Raw genomic sequence first — 21,666 nt, 5'->3', positions numbered from 1 at the left:
GAGTTATTTTTGACCAGGACATGTCCTTTAACTCACACATAAAGCAAGTCTGTAGGACTTCCTTTTTTCACCTGCGTAATATTGTAAAAATCAGGAACATTCTGTCTCAGAGTGATGCAGAAAAACTAGTTCATGCTTTTGTTACTTCCAGGCTTGACTATTGCAATTCCTTATTATCGGGTTGTCCAAATAGTTCTCTCAAACATCTACAGTTGATCCAAAACGCTGCTGCGAGAGTACTGACAGGAGTTAGCAAAAGAGATCATATTTCCCCTATACTTGCTTCTCTTCACTGGCTTCCTGTTAAATCCAGAATAGAATTTAAAATCCTTCTTCTGACATATAAAGCTCTTAATAACCAATCTCCATCATATCTTAAAGATCTGATAGTACCTTATTATCCTGGTAGAACTCTTGGCTCTCAAACTGCAGGCTTACTTGTTGTTCCTAGAATTTCTAAAAGTAGAATGGGAGGCAGAGCCTTCAGTTATCAGCTCCTCTCCTGTGGAACCTGCTCCCAGTTTGGGTTCTGGAGGCAGACACCCTCTCTATTTTTAAGACCAGGCTTAAAACTTTCCTTTTTGACAAATCTTATAGTTGGGGCTGACTGGGTGACCCACAGGGGTTCGGCTTGTGTCTTCATTGCACAGCTGACTCCCTCTTGGACGTCCCTTCGTTCTGCCTCTAGTCATGCTGCTATAGGCCTATAGGCTGCTGGGGGACTTTTCTTGACGCACTGAGCCCTTCTCTATCTACCTTTACATTTAATATGTATACCGTTATTGCAGTACATTCACTCTGTTTCCCCCTGTGCTATTTCTCTGAGTGTCCCTGGTCCCAGAGCTGGATGCTTCAGATCTGCGGTTGATGTTCCACCAGCTGGTCCAGTCTCCATCATGTCCACTGTGGGATGCTGCTGCTGACCTTCCTCCGGCCCTCTGCTTCCAGCTCCCCCTTTCCACCAGTCAACTCTGCATCGCCTTCACTATACTGTTATGCTAACTTACATACTGTTTGAATTTTACTGCTAGCTATATATGGAGTATGTTTAATGTCAGAGCCGTACATCATCAGAGTAAACTATGAGTCAGTTTTCAATGTTAGCTTATACTTTGTCTGTGTCACATATCCTGTCATACATGTATCCAAATGTGTGTTGTGTTTTCCTTGCTTTCCCACCCCTCCCTCTTCTCCCATCCCTCCCCCTTCCCCTCCTCTGTCCCTCTCAACCCGCCCGGCCAGCAGGCAGATGGGTCCCCCCTATATAGAGCCGGGTTCTGCTCGAGGTTTCTTCCCTGTTAAAGGGTGTTTTCCTTGCCACTGTCGCCATTGGGCTGCTCTGGGGGTCAGGCATATGGGTTCTGTAAAGATACTAGTCATCTACTAGTCAGATACTAGTCAGGTACTAGTCATCTACTAGTCAGGTACTAGTCATCTGTTAGTCAGATACTAGTCAGGTACTAGTCATCTACTAGTCAGGTACTAGTCAGACACTAGTCAGTTACTCGTCATCTACTAGTCAGATACTAGTCAGATACTAGTCATCTACTAGTCAGGTACTAGTCATCTACAAGTCAGATACTAATCATGCCTGAAGGCAAACAGTGGAGGATTGTGATGCTGCTGTCAGCTGATGGACCAACAGTCAAGCCTAAGTGCAGCCTGTTGACACATTTACTGCTGGTCTCTGATCAGATGTATTGATGAAGCTGTTCTAGTCTGATCAGACGTATTGATGATCGATTGATGGTCCTCAGGTCACCCTCCTCCAGATGTGATGTGGCTTCATGATGGGCAGGAGGTGAAGGAGTCGGAGGACTTCCAGTTGCTGAGGGAGGAGACCCGCTGCACTCTGCTGATCCAGGAGGTTTTCCCCGAGGACACTGGTACCTACAGCTGCCGGGCCTGGAACCGCTACGGGGAGGACCAGACCAAGGCCCGGCTCACTGTGGAGGGTACAAACATACAGAACAACAGATTTAGGAGGAGAATAAAGTATGAAGAGAAGCTAACCTTCCTTCTTCCACCAGCAGCAGACCTCCTGTCTCCTTCAGTACCGTTTACTGAAACCAGCTGACTGTACCGGGTCAGTCTGGTCTCAGACAGCTGCTCTAGATGGCGCTGCATCCTCACTTATTTGCTATTTATGACCAAACTAAGTTCTGTCAAATATTTTTGACTGAATTTTGGTGTTTTCACCCTTGGGTGCTGCTTGTGTTTCTTCCTCCTTTGGTCTTTATTCCCTCCTCTTTGGACTGTTTTCCTTCCTCTTTGGACTGTTTTCCTTCCTCTTTGGACTGTTTTCCTTCCTCTTTGGACTGTTTTCCTTCCTCTTTGGTCTGTTTTCCTTCCTCTTTGGACTGTTTTCCTTTCTCTTTGGTCTTTATTCCCTCCTCTTTGGACTGTTTTCCTTCCTCTTTGGACTGTTTTCCTTCATCTTTGGACTGTTTTCCTTCCTCTTTGGACTGTTTTCCTTCCTCTTTGGTCTGTTTTCCTTCCTCTTTGGTCTGTTTTCCTTCCTCTTTGGACTGTTTTCCTTTCTCTTTGGACTGTTTTCCTTCATCTTTGGACTGTTTTCCTTCATCTTTGGACTGTTTTCCTTCCTCTTTGGTCTGTTTTCCTTCATCTTTGGTCTGTTTTCCTTCCTCTTTGGACTGTTGTCCTTCCTCTTTGACTGTTTTCCTTCCTCTTTGGACTGTTTTCCTTCATCTTTGGTCTGTTTTCCTTCCTCTTTGGACTGTTTTCCTTGATCTTTGGACTGTTTTCCTTCATCTTTGGTCTGTTTTCCTTCCTCTTTGGTCTGTTTTCCTTCCTCTTTGGTCTGTTTTCCTTCCTCTTGTGACTGTTTTCCTTCCTCTTTGGACTGTTGTCCTTCCTCTTTGACTGTTTTCCTTCCTCTTTGGTCTGTTTTCCTTCCTCTTTGGTCTGTTTTCCTTCTTCTTTGGTCTGTTTTCCTTCCTCTTGTGACTGTTTTCCTTCCTCTTTGGACTGTTGTCCTTCCTCTTTGACTGTTTTCCTTCCTCTTTGGACTGTTTTCCTTCCTCTTTGGACTGTTTTCCTTCCTCTTTGGACTGTTTTCCTTCATCTTTGGACTGTTTTCACTAATCTTTGGACTGTTTTCCTTCCTCTTTGGACTGTTGTCCTTCCTCTTTGACTGTTTTCCTTCCTCTTTGGACTGTTTTCCTTCATCTTTGGTCTGTTTTCCTTCCTCTTTGGACTGTTTTCCTTCCTCTTTGGTCTGTTTTCCTTCCTCTTTGGTCTGTTTTCCTTCCTATTTGGTCTGTTTTCCTTCCTCTTTGGACTGTTTTCCTTGCTCTTTGGTCTGTTTTCCTTCATCTTTGGTCTGTTTTCCTTCCTCTTTGGACTGTTTTCCTTCCTCTTTGGTCTTTATTCCCTCCTCTTTGGACTGTTTTCCTTCCTCTTTGGACTGTTTTCCTTCATCTTTGGACTGTTTTCCTTCCTCTTTGGACTGTTTTCCTTCATCTTTGGACTGTTTTCCTTCATCTTTGGACTGTTTTCACTAATCTTTGGACTGTTTTCCTTCCTCTTTGGACTGTTGTCCTTCCTCTTTGACTGTTTTCCTTCCTCTTTGGACTGTTTTCCTTCATCTTTGGTCTGTTTTCCTTCCTCTTTGGTCTGTTTTCCTTCCTCTTTGGACTTCATCTTTGGACTGTTTTCCTTCCTCTTTGGTCTGTTTTCCTTCATCTTTGGACTGTTTTCCTTCATCTTTGGTCTGTTTTCCTTCCTCTTTGGACTGTTTCCTTCCTCTTTGGTCTGTTTTCCTTCATCTTTGGACTGTTTTCCTTCCTCTTTGGACTGTTTTCCTTCCTCTTTGGTCTTTATTCCCTCCTCTTTGGACTGTTTTCCTTCCTCTTTGGACTGTTTTCCTTCATCTTTGGACTGTTTTCCTTCCTCTTTGGACTGTTTTCCTTCATCTTTGGACTGTTTTCCTTCATCTTTGGACTGTTTTCACTAATCTTTGGACTGTTTTCCTTCCTCTTTGGACTGTTGTCCTTCCTCTTTGACTGTTTTCCTTCCTCTTTGGTCTGTTTTCCTTCCTCTTTGGACTGTATCTTTGGACTGTTTTCCTTCCTCTTTGGTCTGTTTTCCTTCATCTTTGGACTGTTTTCCTTCATCTTTGGTCTGTTTTCCTTCCTCTTTGGACTGTTTTCCTTCCTCTTTGGTCTGTTTTCCTTCATCTTTGGACTGTTTTCCTTCCTCTTTGGACTGTTTTCCTTCCTCTTTGGTCTTTATTCCCTCCTCTTTGGACTGTTTTCCTTCCTCTTTGGACTGTTTTCCTTCATCTTTGGACTGTTTTCCTTCCTCTTTGGACTGTTTTCCTTCATCTTTGGACTGTTTTCCTTCATCTTTGGACTGTTTTCACTAATCTTTGGACTGTTTTCCTTCCTCTTTGGACTGTTGTCCTTCCTCTTTGACTGTTTTCCTTCCTCTTTGGACTGTTTTCCTTCATCTTTGGTCTGTTTTCCTTCCTCTTTGGTCTGTTTTCCTTCCTCTTTGGACTGTTTTCCTTCCTCTTTGGTCTGTTTTCCTTCCTCTTTGGTCTGTTTTCCTTCCTATTTGGTCTGTTTTCCTTCCTCTTTGGACTGTTTTCCTTCCTCTTTGGTCTGTTTTCCTTCATCTTTGGTCTGTTTTCCTTCCTCTTTGGACTGTTTTCCTTCCTCTTTGGTCTTTATTCCCTCCTCTTTGGACTGTTTTCCTTCCTCTTTGGACTGTTTTCCTTCATCTTTGGACTGTTTTCACTAATCTTTGGACTGTTTTCCTTCCTCTTTGGACTGTTGTCCTTCCTCTTTGACTGTTTTCCTTCCTCTTTGGACTGTTTTCCTTCATCTTTGGTCTGTTTTCCTTCCTCTTTGGACTGTTTTCCTTGATCTTTGGACTGTTTTCCTTCATCTTTGGTCTGTTTTGCTTCCTCTTTGGTCTGTTTTCCTTCCTCTTTGGTCTGTTTTCCTTCCTCTTGTGACTGTTTTCCTTCCTCTTTGGACTGTTGTCCTTCCTCTTTGACTGTTTTCCTTCCTCTTTGGTCTGTTTTCCTTCCTCTTTGGTCTGTTTTCCTTCCTCTTGTGACTGTTTTCCTTCCTCTTTGGACTGTTGTCCTTCCTCTTTGACTGTTTTCCTTCCTCTTTGGACTGTTTTCCTTCCCCTTTGGACTGTTTTCCTTCCTCTTTGGACTGTTTTCCTTCATCTTTGGACTGTTTTCCTTCCTCTTTGGACTGTTGTCCTTCCTCTTTGACTGTTTTCCTTCCTCTTTGGACTGTTTTCCTTCATCTTTGGTCTGTTTTCCTTCCTCTTTGGACTGTTTTCCTTCCTCTTTGGTCTGTTTTCCTTCCTCTTTGGTCTGTTTTCCTTCCTATTTGGTCTGTTTTCCTTCCTCTTTGGACTGTTTTCCTTCCTCTTTGGTCTGTTTTCCTTCATCTTTGGTCTGTTTTCCTTCCTCTTTGGACTGTTTTCCTTCCTCTTTGGTCAATATTCCCTCCTCTTTGGACTGTTTTCCTTCCTCTTTGGTCTGTTTTCCTTCCTCTTTGGTCTGTTTTCCTTCCTATTTGGTCTGTTTTCCTTCCTCTTTGGACTGTTTTCCTTCCTCTTTGGTCTGTTTTCCTTCATCTTTGGTCTGTTTTCCTTCCTCTTTGGACTGTTTTCCTTCCTCTTTGGTCTGTTTTCCTTCCTCTTTGGACTGTTTTCCTTTCTCTTTGGTCTTTATTCCCTCCTCTTTGGACTGTTTTCCTTCCTCTTTGGACTGTTTTCCTTCATCTTTGGACTGTTTTCCTTCCTCTTTGGACTGTTTTCCTTCCTCTTTGGTCTGTTTTCCTTCCTCTTTGGTCTGTTTTCCTTCCTCTTTGGACTGTTTTCCTTTCTCTTTGGACTGTTTTCCTTCATCTTTGGACTGTTTTCCTTCATCTTTGGACTGTTTTCCTTCCTCTTTGGTCTGTTTTCCTTCATCTTTGGTCTGTTTTCCTTCCTCTTTGACTGTTTTCCTTCCTCTTTGGACTGTTGTCCTTCCTCTTTGACTGTTTTCCTTCCTCTTTGGACTGTTTTCCTTCATCTTTGGTCTGTTTTCCTTCCTCTTTGGACTGTTTTCCTTGATCTTTGGACTGTTTTCCTTCATCTTTGGTCTGTTTTCCTTCCTCTTTGGTCTGTTTTCCTTCCTCTTTGGTCTGTTTTCCTTCCTCTTGTGACTGTTTTCCTTCCTCTTTGGACTGTTGTCCTTCCTCTTTGACTGTTTTCCTTCCTCTTTGGTCTGTTTTCCTTCCTCTTTGGTCTGTTTTCCTTCTTCTTTGGTCTGTTTTCCTTCCTCTTGTGACTGTTTTCCTTCCTCTTTGGACTGTTGTCCTTCCTCTTTGACTGTTTTCCTTCCTCTTTGGACTGTTTTCCTTCCTCTTTGGACTGTTTTCCTTCCTCTTTGGACTGTTTTCCTTCATCTTTGGACTGTTTTCACTAATCTTTGGACTGTTTTCCTTCCTCTTTGGACTGTTGTCCTTCCTCTTTGACTGTTTTCCTTCCTCTTTGGACTGTTTTCCTTCATCTTTGGTCTGTTTTCCTTCCTCTTTGGACTGTTTTCCTTCCTCTTTGGTCTGTTTTCCTTCCTCTTGGTCTGTTTTCCTTCCTATTTGGTCTGTTTTCCTTCCTCTTTGGACTGTTTTCCTTGCTCTTTGGTCTGTTTTCCTTCATCTTTGGTCTGTTTTCCTTCCTCTTTGGACTGTTTTCCTTCCTCTTTGGTCTTTATTCCCTCCTCTTTGGACTGTTTTCCTTCCTCTTTGGACTGTTTTCCTTCATCTTTGGACTGTTTTCCTTCCTCTTTGGACTGTTTTCCTTCATCTTTGGACTGTTTTCCTTCATCTTTGGACTGTTTTCACTAATCTTTGGACTGTTTTCCTTCCTCTTTGGACTGTTGTCCTTCCTCTTTGACTGTTTTCCTTCCTCTTTGGACTGTTTTCCTTCATCTTTGGTCTGTTTTCCTTCCTCTTTGGTCTGTTTTCCTTCCTCTTTGGACTTCATCTTTGGACTGTTTTCCTTCCTCTTTGGTCTGTTTTCCTTCATCTTTGGACTGTTTTCCTTCATCTTTGGTCTGTTTTCCTTCCTCTTTGGACTGTTTTCCTTCCTCTTTGGTCTGTTTTCCTTCATCTTTGGACTGTTTTCCTTCCTCTTTGGACTGTTTTCCTTCCTCTTTGGTCTTTATTCCCTCCTCTTTGGACTGTTTTCCTTCCTCTTTGGACTGTTTTCCTTCATCTTTGGACTGTTTTCCTTCCTCTTTGGACTGTTTTCCTTCATCTTTGGACTGTTTTCCTTCATCTTTGGACTGTTTTCACTAATCTTTGGACTGTTTTCCTTCCTCTTTGGACTGTTGTCCTTCCTCTTTGACTGTTTTCCTTCCTCTTTGGTCTGTTTTCCTTCCTCTTTGGACTGTATCTTTGGACTGTTTTCCTTCCTCTTTGGTCTGTTTTCCTTCATCTTTGGACTGTTTTCCTTCATCTTTGGTCTGTTTTCCTTCCTCTTTGGACTGTTTTCCTTCCTCTTTGGTCTGTTTTCCTTCATCTTTGGACTGTTTTCCTTCCTCTTTGGACTGTTTTCCTTCCTCTTTGGTCTTTATTCCCTCCTCTTTGGACTGTTTTCCTTCCTCTTTGGACTGTTTTCCTTCATCTTTGGACTGTTTTCCTTCCTCTTTGGACTGTTTTCCTTCATCTTTGGACTGTTTTCCTTCATCTTTGGACTGTTTTCACTAATCTTTGGACTGTTTTCCTTCCTCTTTGGACTGTTGTCCTTCCTCTTTGACTGTTTTCCTTCCTCTTTGGACTGTTTTCCTTCATCTTTGGTCTGTTTTCCTTCCTCTTTGGTCTGTTTTCCTTCCTCTTTGGACTGTTTTCCTTCCTCTTTGGTCTGTTTTCCTTCCTCTTTGGTCTGTTTTCCTTCCTATTTGGTCTGTTTTCCTTCCTCTTTGGACTGTTTTCCTTCCTCTTTGGTCTGTTTTCCTTCATCTTTGGTCTGTTTTCCTTCCTCTTTGGACTGTTTTCCTTCCTCTTTGGTCTTTATTCCCTCCTCTTTGGACTGTTTTCCTTCCTCTTTGGACTGTTTTCCTTCATCTTTGGACTGTTTTCACTAATCTTTGGACTGTTTTCCTTCCTCTTTGGACTGTTGTCCTTCCTCTTTGACTGTTTTCCTTCCTCTTTGGACTGTTTTCCTTCATCTTTGGTCTGTTTTCCTTCCTCTTTGGACTGTTTTCCTTGATCTTTGGACTGTTTTCCTTCATCTTTGGTCTGTTTTGCTTCCTCTTTGGTCTGTTTTCCTTCCTCTTTGGTCTGTTTTCCTTCCTCTTGTGACTGTTTTCCTTCCTCTTTGGACTGTTGTCCTTCCTCTTTGACTGTTTTCCTTCCTCTTTGGTCTGTTTTCCTTCCTCTTTGGTCTGTTTTTCCTTCCTCTTGTGACTGTTTTCCTTCCTCTTTGGACTGTTGTCCTTCCTCTTTGACTGTTTTCCTTCCTCTTTGGACTGTTTTCCTTCCCCTTTGGACTGTTTTCCTTCCTCTTTGGACTGTTTTCCTTCATCTTTGGACTGTTTTCCTTCCTCTTTGGACTGTTGTCCTTCCTCTTTGACTGTTTTCCTTCCTCTTTGGACTGTTTTCCTTCATCTTTGGTCTGTTTTCCTTCCTCTTTGGACTGTTTTCCTTCCTCTTTGGTCTGTTTTCCTTCCTCTTTGGTCTGTTTCCTTCCTATTTGGTCTGTTTTCCTTCCTCTTTGGACTGTTTTCCTTCCTCTTTGGTCTGTTTTCCTTCATCTTTGGTCTGTTTTCCTTCCTCTTTGGACTGTTTTCCTTCCTCTTTGGTCAATATTCCCTCCTCTTTGGACTGTTTTCCTTCCTCTTTGGACTGTTTTCCTTCATCTTTGGACTGTTTTCCTTCCTCTTTGGACTGTTTTCCTTCATCTTTGGACTGTTTTCCTTCCTCTTTGGACTGTTTTCCTTCATCTTTGGACTGTTTTCACTAATCTTTGGACTGTTTTCCTTCCTCTTTGGACTGTTGTCCTTCCTCTTTGACTGTTTTCCTTCCTCTTTGGACTGTTTTCCTTCATCTTTGGTCTGTTTTCCTTCATCTTTGGACTGTTTTCACTAATCTTTGGACTGTTTTCCTTCATGTTTGGACTGTTTTCCTTCTTCTTTGGTCTGTTTTCCTTCATCTTTGGTCTGTTTTCCTTCCTCTTTGGTCTGTTTTCCTTCCTCTTTGGACTGTTTTCCTTCTTCTTTGACTGTTTTCCTTCCTCTTTGGACTGTTTTCACTAATCTTTGGACTGTTTTCCTTCCTCTTTGGACTGTTTTCCTTCTTCTTTGGTCTGTTTTCCTTCATCTTTGGACTGTTTTCCTTCCTCTTTGGTCTGTTTTCCTTCCTCTTTGGACTGTTTTCCTTCATCTTTGTACTGTTTTCATTCCTCTTTGGTCTGTTTTCCTTCCTCTTTGGACTGTTTTCATTCCTCTTTGGTCTGTTTTCCTTCCTCTTTGGACTGTTTTCCTTCCTCTTTGTACTGTTTTCACTAATCTTTGGACTGTTTTCCTTCCTCTTTGGACTGTTTTCATTCCTCTTTGGTCTGTTTTCCTTCCTCTTTGGTCTGTTTTCCTTCCTCTTTGGACTGTTTTCCTTCCTCTTTGGTCTGTTTTCCTTCCTCTTTGGTCTGTTTTCCTTCCTCTTTGGTCTGTTTTCACTAATCTTTGGACTGTTTTCCTTCCTCTTTGGACTGTTTTCCCTTCTCTTTGGACTGTTTTCCTTTCTCTTTGGTCTGTTTTCCTTCCTCTTTGGACTGTTTTCCTTCCTCTTTGGACTGTTTTCCCTTCTCTTTGGACTGTTTTCCTTCCTCTTTGGACTGTTTTCCTTCCTCTTTGGTCTGTTTTCACTAATCTTTGGACTTTTTTCCTTCCTCTTTGGTCTGTTTTCCTTCCTCTTTGGACTGTTTTCCTTCCTCTTTGTACTGTTTTCACTAATCTTTGTACTGTTTTCCTTCCTCTTTGGTCTGTTTTCACTAATCTTTGGACTGTTTTCCTTCCTCTTTGGTCTGTTTTCCTTCCTCTTTGGACTGTTTTCCTTCCTCTTTGTACTGTTTTCACTAATCTTTGTACTGTTTTCCTTCCTCTTTGGTCTGTTTTCACTAATCTTTGGACTTTTTTCCTTCCTCTTTGGACTGTTTTCACTAATCTTTGGACTTTTTTCCTTCCTCTTTGGTCTGTTTTCCTTCCTCTTTGGACTGTTTTCCTTCCTCTTTGTACTGTTTTCACTAATCTTTGTACTGTTTTCCTTCCTCTTTGGACTGTTTTCACTAATCTTTGGACTGTTTTCCTTCCTCTTTGGTCTGTTTTCCTTCCTCTTGTGACTGTTTTCCTTCCTCTTTGGTCTGTTTCATTCATCTTTGGTCTGTTTTCCTTCCTCTTTGGTCTGTTTTCCTTCCTCTTTGGACTGTTTTCCTTCATCTTTGGTCTGTTTTCCTTCCTCTTTGGACTGTTTTCCTTCATCTTTGGACTGTTTTCCTTCTTCTTTGGTCTGTTTTCCTTCATCTTTGGACTGTTTTCCTTCCTCTTTGGTCTGTTTTCCTTCCTCTTTGGACTGTTTTCCTTCCTCTTTGTACTGTTTTCACTAATCTTTGGACTGTTGTCCTTCCTCTTTGGACTGTTTTCATTCCTCTTTGGACTGTTTTCCTTCATCTTTGGACTGTTTTCCTTCCTCTTTCGACTTTTTTCCTTCCTCTTTGGTCTGTTTTCCTTCCTCTTTGGACTGTTTTCCTTCCTCTTTGTACTGTTTTCCTTCCTCTTTGGTCTGTTTTCACTAATCTTTGGACTGTTTTCCTTCTTCTTTGGACTGTTTTCCTTCCTCTTTGGTCTGTTTTCACTAATCTTTGGACTTTTTCCTTCCCCTTTGGACTGTTTTCCTTCCTCTTTGTACTGTTTTCCTTCCTCTTTGGTCTGTTTTCCTTCCTCTTTGGACTGTTTTCCTTCCTCTTTGTACTGTTTTCCTTCCTCTTTGGTCTGTTTTCACTAATCTTTGGACTTTTTTCCTTCCTCTTTGGTCTGTTTTCCTTCCTCTTTGGACTGTTTTCCTTCCTCTTTGTACTGTTTTCACTAATCTTTGGACTGTTGTCCTTCCTCTTTGGACTGTTTTCATTCCTCTTTGGACTGTTTTCCTTCATCTTTGGACTGTTTTCCTTCCTCTTTGGACTGTTGTCCTTCCTCTTTGGACTGTTTTCCTTCCTCTTTGGACTGTTTTCCTTCCTCTTTGGTCTGTTTTCCTTTCTCTTTGGACTGTTTTCCTTCATCTTTGGACTGTTTTCCTTCCTCTTTGGTCTGTTTTCCTTCCTCTTTGGACTGTTTTCCTTCCTCTTTGGACTGTTTTCCTTCCTCTTTGGACTGTTTTCACTAATCTTTGTACTGTTTTCCTTCCTCTTTGGTCTGTTTTCACTAATCTTTGGACTTTTTTCCTTCCTCTTTGGTCTGTTTTCACTAATCTTTGGTCTGTTTTCCTTCCTCTTTGGACTGTTTTCACTAATCTTTGGACTTTTTTCCTTCCTCTTTGGTCTGTTTTCCTTCCTCTTTGGACTGTTTTCCTTCCTCTTTGTACTGTTTTCACTAATCTTTGTACTGTTTTCCTTCCTCTTTGGTCTGTTTTCACTAATCTTTGGACTTTTTTCCTTCCTCTTTGGACTGTTTTCACTAATCTTTGGACTGTTTTCCTTCCTCTTTGGTCTGTTTTCCTTCATCTTTGGACTGTTTTCCTTCCTCTTTGGACTGTTTTCACTAATCTTTGGACTTTTTTCCTTCCTCTTTGGACTGTTTTCATTAATCTTTGGACTGTTTTCCTTCCTCTTTGGTCTGTTTTCCTTCATCTTTGTACTGTTTTCCTTCCTCTTTGGTCTGTTTTCACTAATCTTTGGACTTTTTTCCTTCCTCTTTGGACTGTTTTCACTAATCTTTGGACTGTTTTCCTTCCTCTTTGGTCTGTTTTCCTTCCTCTTTGGACTGTTTTCCTTCCTCTTTGTACTGTTTTCACTAATCTTTGTACTGTTTTCCTTCCTCTTTGGTCTGTTTTCCTTCCTCTTTGGACTGTTTTCCTTCATCTTTGGACTGTTTTCCTTCATCTTTGGACTGTTTTCCTTCCTCTTTGGACTGTTTTCCTTCATCTTTGGACTGTTTTCCTTCTTTTTTGGTCTGTTTTCCTTCCTCTTTGGACTGTTTTCCTTCATCTTTGGACTGTTTTCCTTCCTCTTTGGACTGTTTTCCTTCCTCTTTGGACTGTTTTCCTTCATCTTTGGACTGTTTTCCTTCCTCTTTGGTCTGTTTTCCTTCCTCTTTGGTCTGTTTTCCTTCATCTTTGGACTGTTGTCCTTCCTCTTTGGTCTGTTTTCCTTCATCTTTGGACTGTTTTCCTTCCTCTTTGGTCTGTTTTCCTTCCTCTTTGGACTGTTTTCCTTCCTCTTTGTACTGTTTTCCTTCCTCTTTGGTCTGTTTTCACTAATCTTTGGACTTTTTTCCTTCCTCTTTGGTCTGTTTTCACTAATCTTTGGTCTGTTTTCCTTCCTCTTTGGACTGTTTTCACTAATCTTTGGACTTTTTTCCTTCCTCTTTGGTCTGTTTTCCTTCCTCTTTGGACTGTTTTCCTTCCTCTTTGTACTGTTTTCACTAATCTTTGTACTGTTTTCCTTCCTCTTTGGTCTGTTTTCACTAATCTTTGGACTTTTTTCCTTCCTCTTTGGACTGTTTTCACTAATCTTTGGACTGTTTTCCTTCCTCTTTGGTCTGTTTTCCTTCATCTTTGGACTGTTTTCCTTCCTCTTTGGACTGTTTTCACTAATCTTTGTACTGTTTTCCTTCCTCTTTGGTCTGTTTTCACTAATCTTTGGACTTTTTTCCTTCCTCTTTGGACTGTTTTCACTAATCTTTGGACTGTTTTCCTTCCTCTTTGGTCTGTTTTCCTTCCTCTTTGGACTGTTTTCCTTCCTCTTTGTATTGTTTTCACTAATCTTTGTACTGTTTTCCTTCCTCTTTGGTCTGTTTTCCTTCCTCTTTGGACTGTTTTCCTTCCTCTTTGGACCGTTTTCACTAATCTTTGGACTGTTTTCCTTCCTCTTTGGTCTGTTTTCCTTCATCTTTGGACTGTTTTCCTTCATCTTTGGTCTGTTTTCCTTCCTCTTTGGACTGTTTTCCTTCATCTTTGGACTGTTTTCCTTCTTCTTTGGTCTGTTTTCCTTCCTCTTTGGACTGTTTTCCTTCATCTTTGGACTGTTTTCCTTCCTCTTTGGACTGTTTTCCTTCCTCTTTGGACTGTTTTCCTTCCTCTTTGGTCTGTTTTCCTTCCTCTTTGGACTGTTTTCCTTCATCTTTGGACTGTTTTCCTTCATCTTTGGTCTGTTTTCCTTCCTCTTTGGACTGTTTTCCTTCATCTTTGGACTGTTTTCCTTCCTCTTTGGACTGTTTTCCTTCATCTTTGGACTGTTTTCCTTCCTCTTTGGTCTGTTTTCCTTCCTCTTTGGACTGTTTTCCTTCATCTTTGGACTGTTTTCCTTCCTCTTTGGACTGTTTTCCTTCATCTTTGGTCTGTTTTCCTTCCTCTTTGGACTGTTTTCCTTCATCTTTGGACTGTTTTCCTTCCTCTTTGGACTGTTTTCCTTCATCTTTGGACTGTTTTCCTTCCTCTTTGGACTGTTTTCCTTCGTCTTTGGACTGTTTTCACTAATCTTTGGACTGTTTTCCTTCCTCTTTGGACTGTTTTCCTTCCTCTTTGGTCTGTTTTCCTTCCTCTTTGGACTGTTTTCCTTCCTCTTTGGACTGTTTTCACTAATCTTTGGACTGTTTTCCTTCCTCTTTGGTCTGTTTTCCTTCATCTTTGGACTGTTTTCCTTCATCTTTGGTCTGTTTTCCTTCCTCTTTGGTCTGTTTTCCTTCCTCTTTGGACTGTTTTCCTTCATCTTTGGTCTGTTTTCCTTCCTCTTTGGTCTGTTTTCCTTCCTCTTTGGACTGTTTTCCTTCCTCTTTGGACTGTTTTCCTTCATCTTTGGACTGTTTTCCTTCCTCTTTTGTCTGTTTTCCTTCCTCTTTGGACTGTTTTCCTTCTTCTTTGACTGTTTTCCTTCCTCTTTGGACTGTTTTCACTAATCTTTGGACTGTTTTCCTTCCTCTTTGGACTGTTTTCCTTCATCTTTGGACTGTTTTCCTTCTTCTTTGGTCTGTTTTCCTTCATCTTTGGACTGTTTTCCTTCCTCTTTGGTCTGTTTTCCTTCCTCTTTGGACTGTTTTCCTTCCTCTTTGTACTGTTTTCACTAATCTTTGGACTGTTGTCCTTCCTCTTTGGACTGTTTTCATTCCTCTTTGGACTGTTTTCCTTCATCTTTGGACTGTTTTCCTTCCTCTTTGGTCTGTTTTCCTTCCTCTTTGGACTGTTTTCCTTCCTCTTTGGACTTTTTCCTTCCTCTTTGGTCTGTTTTCCTTCCTCTTTGGACTGTTTTCCTTCCTCTTTGTACTGTTTTCCTTCCTCTTTGGTCTGTTTTCACTAATCTTTGGACTGTTTTCCTTCTTCTTTGGACTGTTTTCCTTCCTCTTTGGTCTGTTTTCACTAATCTTTGGACTTTTTTCCTTCCCCTTTGGTCTGTTTTCCTTCCTCTTTGGACTGTTTTCCTTCCTCTTTGTACTGTTTTCCTTCCTCTTTGGTCTGTTTTCCTTCCTCTTTGTACTGTTTTCCTTCCCCTTTGGTCTGTTTTCCTTCCTCTTTGGACTGTTTTCCTTCCTCTTTGTACTGTTTTCCTTCCTCTTTGGTCTGTTTTCACTAATCTTTGGACTTTTTTCCTTCCTCTTTGGTCTGTTTTCCTTCCTCTTTGGACTGTTTTCCTTCCTCTTTGGACTGTTTTCCTTCCTCTTTGGTCTGTTTTCCTTTCTCTTTGGACTGTTTTCCTTCATCTTTGGACTGTTTTCCTTCCTCTTTGGTCTGTTTTCCTTCCTCTTTGGACTGTTTTCCTTCCTCTTTGTACTGTTTTCACTAATCTTTGTACTGTTTTCCTTCCTCTTTGGTCTGTTTTCCTTCCTCTTTGGACTGTTTTCCTTCATCTTTGGACTGTTTTCCTTCATCTTTGGTCTGTTTTCCTTCCTCTTTGGACTGTTTTCCTTCATCTTTGGACTGTTTTCCTTCCTCTTTGGACTGTTTTCCTTCATCTTTGGACTGTTTTCCTTCTTCTTTGGTCTGTTTTCCTTCATCTTTGGACTGTTTTCCTTCCTCTTTGGACTGTTTTCCTTCCTCTTTGGACTGTTTTCCTTCATCTTTGGACTGTTTTCCTTCCTCTTTGGACTGTTTTCCTTCCTCTTTGGTCTGTTTTCCTTCCTCTTTGGACTGTTTTCCTTCATCTTTGGACTGTTTTCCTTCATCTTTGGTCTGTTTTCCTTCCTCTTTGGACTGTTTTCCTTCATCTTTGGACTGTTTTCCTTCATCTTTGGACTGTTTTCCTTCCTCTTTGGACTGTTTTCCTTCATCTTTGGACTGTTTTCCTTCCTCTTTGGACTGTTTTCCTTCGTCTTTGGACTGTTTTCACTAATCTTTGGACTGTTTTCCTTCCTCTTTGGACTGTTTTCCTTCCTCTTTTGTCTGTTTTCCTTCCTCTTTGGACTGTTTTCCTTCCTCTTTGGACTGTTTTCACTAATCTTTGGACTGTTTTCCTTCCTCTTTGGTCTGTTTTCCTTCATCTTTGGACTGTTTTCCTTCATCTTTGAACTGTTTTCCTTCATCTTTGGTCTGTTTTCCTTCCTCTTTGGTCTGTTTTCCTTCCTCTTTGGTCTGTTTTCCTTCCTCTTTGGACTGTTTTCCTTCCTCTTTGGTCTGTTTTCCTTCCTCTTTGGTCTGTTTTCCTTCCTCTTTGGACTGTTTTCCTTCCTCTTTGGACTGTTTTCCTTCATCTTTGGACTGTTTTCCTTCCTCTTTTGTCTGTTTTCCTTCCTCTTTGGACTGTTTTCCTTCTTCTTTGACTGTTTTCCTTCCTCTTTGGACTGTTTTCACTAATCTTTGGACTGTTTTCCCTCCTCTTTGGACTGTTTTCCTTCCTCTTTGGTCTGTTTTCACTAATCTTTGGACTTTTTTCCCTCCTCTTTTGACGGTCCTGTGAGTCTCTCCAGTCAGTTTCCTGTTTGTTCCCTTCATGTTCACCTGCTCCTGCTCCATCTGCTTTGTGTTTTTGGTTTTTTACATCCTGTTTTCTCTCTTTGTTCCCCTTCCTGCCAGTCTGTCTGGTCTCCATGTCTTTTTGTAGTTTTCTGGATCGTGTTGTTTGGATTGCTTCCCGCTCTGAGCTGTAGTGGTGCTGGGAGCTCTGACTGGTGTGTTCTTGTTCCTGGTTCTGACCCGGCTCTGAGCTGTAGTGGTGCTGGGAGCTCTGACTGGTGTGTTCTTGTTCCTGGTTCTGCTGCAGAGGCTCAGGATGGCGTCCAGCCCTGGTTCATCACCAAACCCAAAGCTGTGAGCGCCATCGTGGGTCAACACGTCCTCCTGTCCTGCGCCATCGCCGGAGACCCGTTTCCTCAGTACACCTGGACCAGAATGGACCGGAGCCCACCCCTGACCTCCGGAGAAGACTTTGAGCTGCTGCAGAAGGAAGATGTGGTCTCTCTGCTGATCAGGTCCGGACTCTGTTCAGATCAGAATCAGAACTCAGAGCCCAGAGAGAAGCCTGACTCATTGTGTTGTGTTTGTTCTCCATCAGACGGGTGAAGCAGTACCACGCTGGAGAATACCTGATCAGCCTGAGGTGATTAGCGCTGCCCTACTTCACGCTGCCGTCCACATACTGTATATACGCCCCTATAAATAGAAGAGACAGCAGCCTGCTAAAATAATCCTCAGTGATCTACAGCGAGGATTAACGTCGCCTCCCCCATCACAATCCATAATCTATCGGAGGCAGCCTGTTTATCTCCATCACTGCTGCATCCAGGAGCTGCTGCTCAGGAAGCTCATGGAGCTCCTGTCCACATCTGAAACCACACAGCTCCTTTAGAACAGCCTGAGAGACAAAGTCAAGACAATAGGCACAGCAAAGCAAGAAAGACCACAGGAAGACAACGTACAGCGTCAAACTCTAAAACAAACACTCGATCTGAAGAGCAGTAGGAGGAACCTAGAGCCAGAGAACACAGAGATGTTTCCTCACAGTTAATGGAGGAGTAAAGCTGTTCCAAAGCTCCAGAGACGTCTTTAAAAAGCTCTCGGTTCCCTTCAGAGTCAGAAGCATCTCATGGACAGACAGAAAGAGTTTCTGTGTTTTGTCTTTGAACCGACAGCAGCAGGTTGAAGAACAGCTGCTGGTTGGGGTTCGGTTCTAACGGGATTAACACGTTCTGTTGTTTCTGCAGGAACAGTGTTGGAAGATGCAGCGCTGTGGCCCATCTGGCTGTCTCTGCAGCACACAGGTGAGTCACATGACACACCTGCAGCAGGGGGCGGGGCCTGATGTCACCTTTGTGGACCAGAGCTCCAGCTGTTTATTCTGATCACTGATTATTCACACATTAATAGTAAACAAAAACAGTCTGATCTCTGTGGTTACAACTTTTTAAGATGACAAACATCACTGATCAATGATTGATTACTGTCAGTTATCTCCACCATCACTTATTACTAAATTTATACATTTAAGGAAAAAACTTCTAAATTAAGAAAAACAGATCAAGTAACAACAAAATAAATGGAAGAAACAGTGGATGTATTGAAAATGCTGATTATTTTAAAAAGCATTCTTTAAATCTAATCTAAAAGTCTGACAAAAATCTTACAAATCTTAAATCTTTATAATCTGATATTTTAGAAATCGTTCCAGTTAAACATGAGCATTAATCCATCCGTATCAAACCGACCAATCAGATTCAGCCTGATCAAACTGTCAGGATAAACCAGCAGCAGAGGACTGGGAACACTGGGAGAAATGGGAGGAAGACAAGGATGAAGAGTGTGTCCTGATCTCTGGTTTCACTTTGTTTACATCAGTGTGTGTGTGTGTGTGTTCGGTCTGTTCCTGCCCATATAAGGACAGTTGAGTCACTTCTGATGTAACATGAACAATTAGAGTGGAGGTCCTCCCCCAGCTGTGGGGGCGGAGCCTGGCTCCTCAGGGTTTAACCAGCTCTGTTCATTCTCTGTGTGACGGCCAGCCCTACGGGAGGAGGAGAGGAGCACTCAGCCACCAGCAGATCTGTAGGTCAGCAGGAGGCCCACCAGGATCCCTGTGAGGAGAAGGAGGACCAGGACTCTGCTGCTCCCCGAGGCCTCCTGAGACGCTGCGTGGAAACCATAGAGCGAGGCGAGGAGGAGCTGCGACAGAGGGAGGCGCAGCAGCTGGACTTCCGCTCGCTGCTGGGACGCCGAGCTTGTCAGAACCTCCAGCAGGCAGAGGAGCAGCAGCTCATGGATTTTAAGGCCAACTTGAAGGGGGTGAAGCCCAAGGCGGAGGAGAAGACCAGCTCCTCGCAGCAGGTCGACTTCCGCAGCGTGTTGGGGAAGAAGGGCGCCGCCGGCAGCAACGGCAACAAGCCGGCCGAGACGCCTGGGAAGAACGCTGCTGACTTCCGCTCCGTCCTCACCAACAAGAAGAAGCCCGGCGGCCCGGAGAAGAACGGCGAGAAGGTGAACAACAACTGCGTGGATGGAGGAATTAATGAGAAGAAGAACGCCGCGGGAGGAGGGCCGGCGCCGGAGTTCATGGAGAAGCTGAGCGATGTGACGGTGCTGGACGGACAGCGGCTGCAGCTGCAGTGTCGCCTCGCCAACGCAGACGCCAACGTCTCCTGGACGCTGGACGGGAAGATCATCAAGCCCTCCAAGTTCATCGTGCTCGCCAGCGAAGGTCAGAGGTCACACACAGAAACAGGAAGCTAGAGGTGCACAGGTAGTCAGAGCGTTCATAGATGCAGGTACAGCTGGTTGGTTCAGCACTTACAACCTTCTCATAACATGTCCTGAAGCGTTCAGATGTTTAGATGTTTGTTCTGCTGTGGGGCTCAGAGGACTCTATTCATAGAACAGATGTGAAACAGTAGAGCTGCTGGAGGCAGGATGTGATGCTGGTATTCAACAGATCGCTTTACACAGAACACACACCGCCTCCTTAGCTGCACTCATGAGGTCCGTGCTCTCAGCCACCATAAGGAGGCACCGAGCATGTGTACTATTATTATAATCCATCCACCCTCACACATCTAAACCATCTGATTTGTCTAAAGTCCTGCAGCTCTGTAGAACCAGACAGAACTCAGAGACAACCAGGGATAATAAACATTTATTTCATGATTTATTTTAAATAAATGTTAAACTCTGAGCTCATGTTGTCTCCTCAGACTTCTGTGGAGGTTCTCAGTCATCCAGGTCCTGGTGATGGTTGGAGCTTCAGCAGGTTTTAATGTCCACATTCTCCACTTTTATTCATTCCAAACCAACAGTGTCTGTTATGAACTTACATTTATTAGAGCTGATAAGCTGCTGATATTTTCTACTTTTGTGTGATGCAGATTGTAGGTTGGTTAATGAGCAGCTTGTTTACATGGAAACAAAGCCAGCAGGTGGCGCTGTGGTACAAATAGTTATTGCAAGTTTTAACTTGTATTTTACATTATTACAGCTGTATTATTATTTCCTATGTGTTGATGCAGTTCATTCTATCATTTATCTCCTTCGTTTCTGACCTGAGGAGACACACATGAAGAGTTTCAGCTACAGATGATGTTTCTCTGCTTATAAAATGGTTTCCTGTTATTATCCTGTTATGTTTAGGGACGGTGGGATTCTGTTCAGAGTCAAGGAGTTTTGAGTAAATGTACTTCTGTGTTTCTGAACTGCAGGAGGAGATTGAGGTGGATGGAGAGCAAACACAGTCCAGGACTCCTTTATGGTTTAGCCAACAAACACTGAGGTTCAGGGAAAGATGGTGGATTCTGTCAGTAACCAGTTTACCAATTTCAGTCTCCTGGTCACAGTTGTGTTTCCCTGAAAGCATGTTTGCTGTGTCAGATGTGATAGTAAATTTATGGTTGACCTTCACTAGTTGGTACCAACACTGGTTAGCTGCTGCAGTTAACATGTTGCTCAACCCTACTACACCAGAGGTTGTAAAGCAGTGAAGTGAATGTGAGACATCTGTTAAAAACCAGCACAGTTTGGTCATATTTGGACCTGCACAATGAAAATAAAGTTTGTTGGAATAAACTCACACAAGAACAGCTCATCATAACAATGACTACGGGATCTATTTCCACTCAGTTTATTAAAGGTAAAGCATAGCTAATGGATACTGGACACACCAGAGAACAGACACGAGTCAAACACCAGCCCAAAACTCATCCATAACAGCCCAAAACTAATCTATAACCAGCTGAAAGCTAGTCTATAACCAGCTCAAAACTGGTCTATAACCAACTCAAAACTAGTCTATAACAGCCTACAACTAGTCTGTAACCAGCCAAAAACGAGTCTATAACCAGCACACAACTAGTCTATAACAGCACAAAACTAGTCTACAACCAGCTCAAAACTAGTCTATAACCAGCACACAACTAGTCTTTAGCCAGCCCACAACTAGTCTATTGCTAATCAGAAACTAGTCTTAAACTAGTCTAAGACCTGACAAAGAATGACCTGGATGCTGAGAACCTTCACCTGTCTTCAGCTGGTTCACCTTTACCAGGTGTGTTTAGTTAATAAAACTTGCTGCTGAATGTGAACATACAGTGCCTATCATAAGTATTCACCCCCTTTGATGTTTTACCCTGTCATTGCTTTCATAAATCAATCATGGTCAATAAAATTTGGCTTTTTTAACAAAAAAATTTATTGGAAAAAACTGTTTAATGTCAAAGTGAAAACAGATTTCTATAAAGTAATGTTAATGAAAGAAAATTATATAAATGAAATAAGGTTAGTGGTGTACTGGTTAGCCAAAGTGCTAACCAGTACACCACTGTGCAGCCCGATTCTTTATGAGAATTACCGAATAAAAGCCAGGGAGGGCAGTGCTATGTATTCTATGTAGAGTTCTGAACTGGTTCATCTCCACCCGGGCTCTGGTCCTGCAGTGAGTCCGGTTGAAGTTCTGTTGGGGGCCTGGTTCAGGGTCAGGGTATGAGGTCATCAGCCTGGGTTGTCATGGTAACCCCTGTCACCCAGCAGAAGGCCATCAAACTCTCCTGTAATGTATAGTGGATACATCAGAGCATATTAAAGGAGGGAGACAAGAGAATTCTATTGTGAAAATCTTTATGCTGCTGACCACGCTGCAGTCTGTTGCTCAGGTTAGACTCTCCATAAATCCTGGAGTCATGAACAGACCCAGACCACGTGGCCTCCACATTAGAAATGATGTATGCAGCATCACATATGATCTGGACAGTGCAGAGAATGACAGATGTTGAACTATGATGCAGTCTTTAACATTTAGAAACAGTAGTCAGTCTACCTGTAGCCTACCTGCACATTTATGCTGTGAATGGACTTCCTGTTCATGATGTGAGGGAGCTGTGATGGGGATGTGTGTGCATCTATGCAGCCAATCACACTGGGAAATCCTAAAAGAAATTAAAATGACTAATCCCAGTCTGAGGCTGCAGCACAATGTCATTAACAGAATATGATTTAAATGAATGTAACAGATCTCTACATCATTCAC

The 21,666-nt window shown here is 42.5% G+C and overlaps 1 protein-coding gene across 1 annotated transcript in view; it reads left to right on the top strand.

The window, feature by feature from the left end:
- mylkb (myosin light chain kinase b) overlaps positions 1 to 21,666 on the top strand; it is a 103,874-nt gene that overhangs the window by 42,097 nt on the left and 40,111 nt on the right. The window contains 5 exon segments of the mRNA XM_051958750.1: positions 1,758 to 1,955; positions 16,429 to 16,636; positions 16,720 to 16,764; positions 17,369 to 17,425; positions 18,164 to 18,855. Of these exon segments, the coding sequence (XP_051814710.1) occupies positions 1,758 to 1,955; positions 16,429 to 16,636; positions 16,720 to 16,764; positions 17,369 to 17,425; positions 18,164 to 18,855 (1,200 nt within the window).

This window comes from Acanthochromis polyacanthus, chromosome 14 (assembly GCF_021347895.1).
Source record: "Acanthochromis polyacanthus isolate Apoly-LR-REF ecotype Palm Island chromosome 14, KAUST_Apoly_ChrSc, whole genome shotgun sequence".
Lineage (NCBI taxonomy): Eukaryota > Metazoa > Chordata > Actinopteri > Pomacentridae > Acanthochromis > Acanthochromis polyacanthus.
The sequence above is the reverse complement of the archived record's forward strand: the minus strand, read 5'-3'. Positions and strand labels throughout refer to the sequence as shown.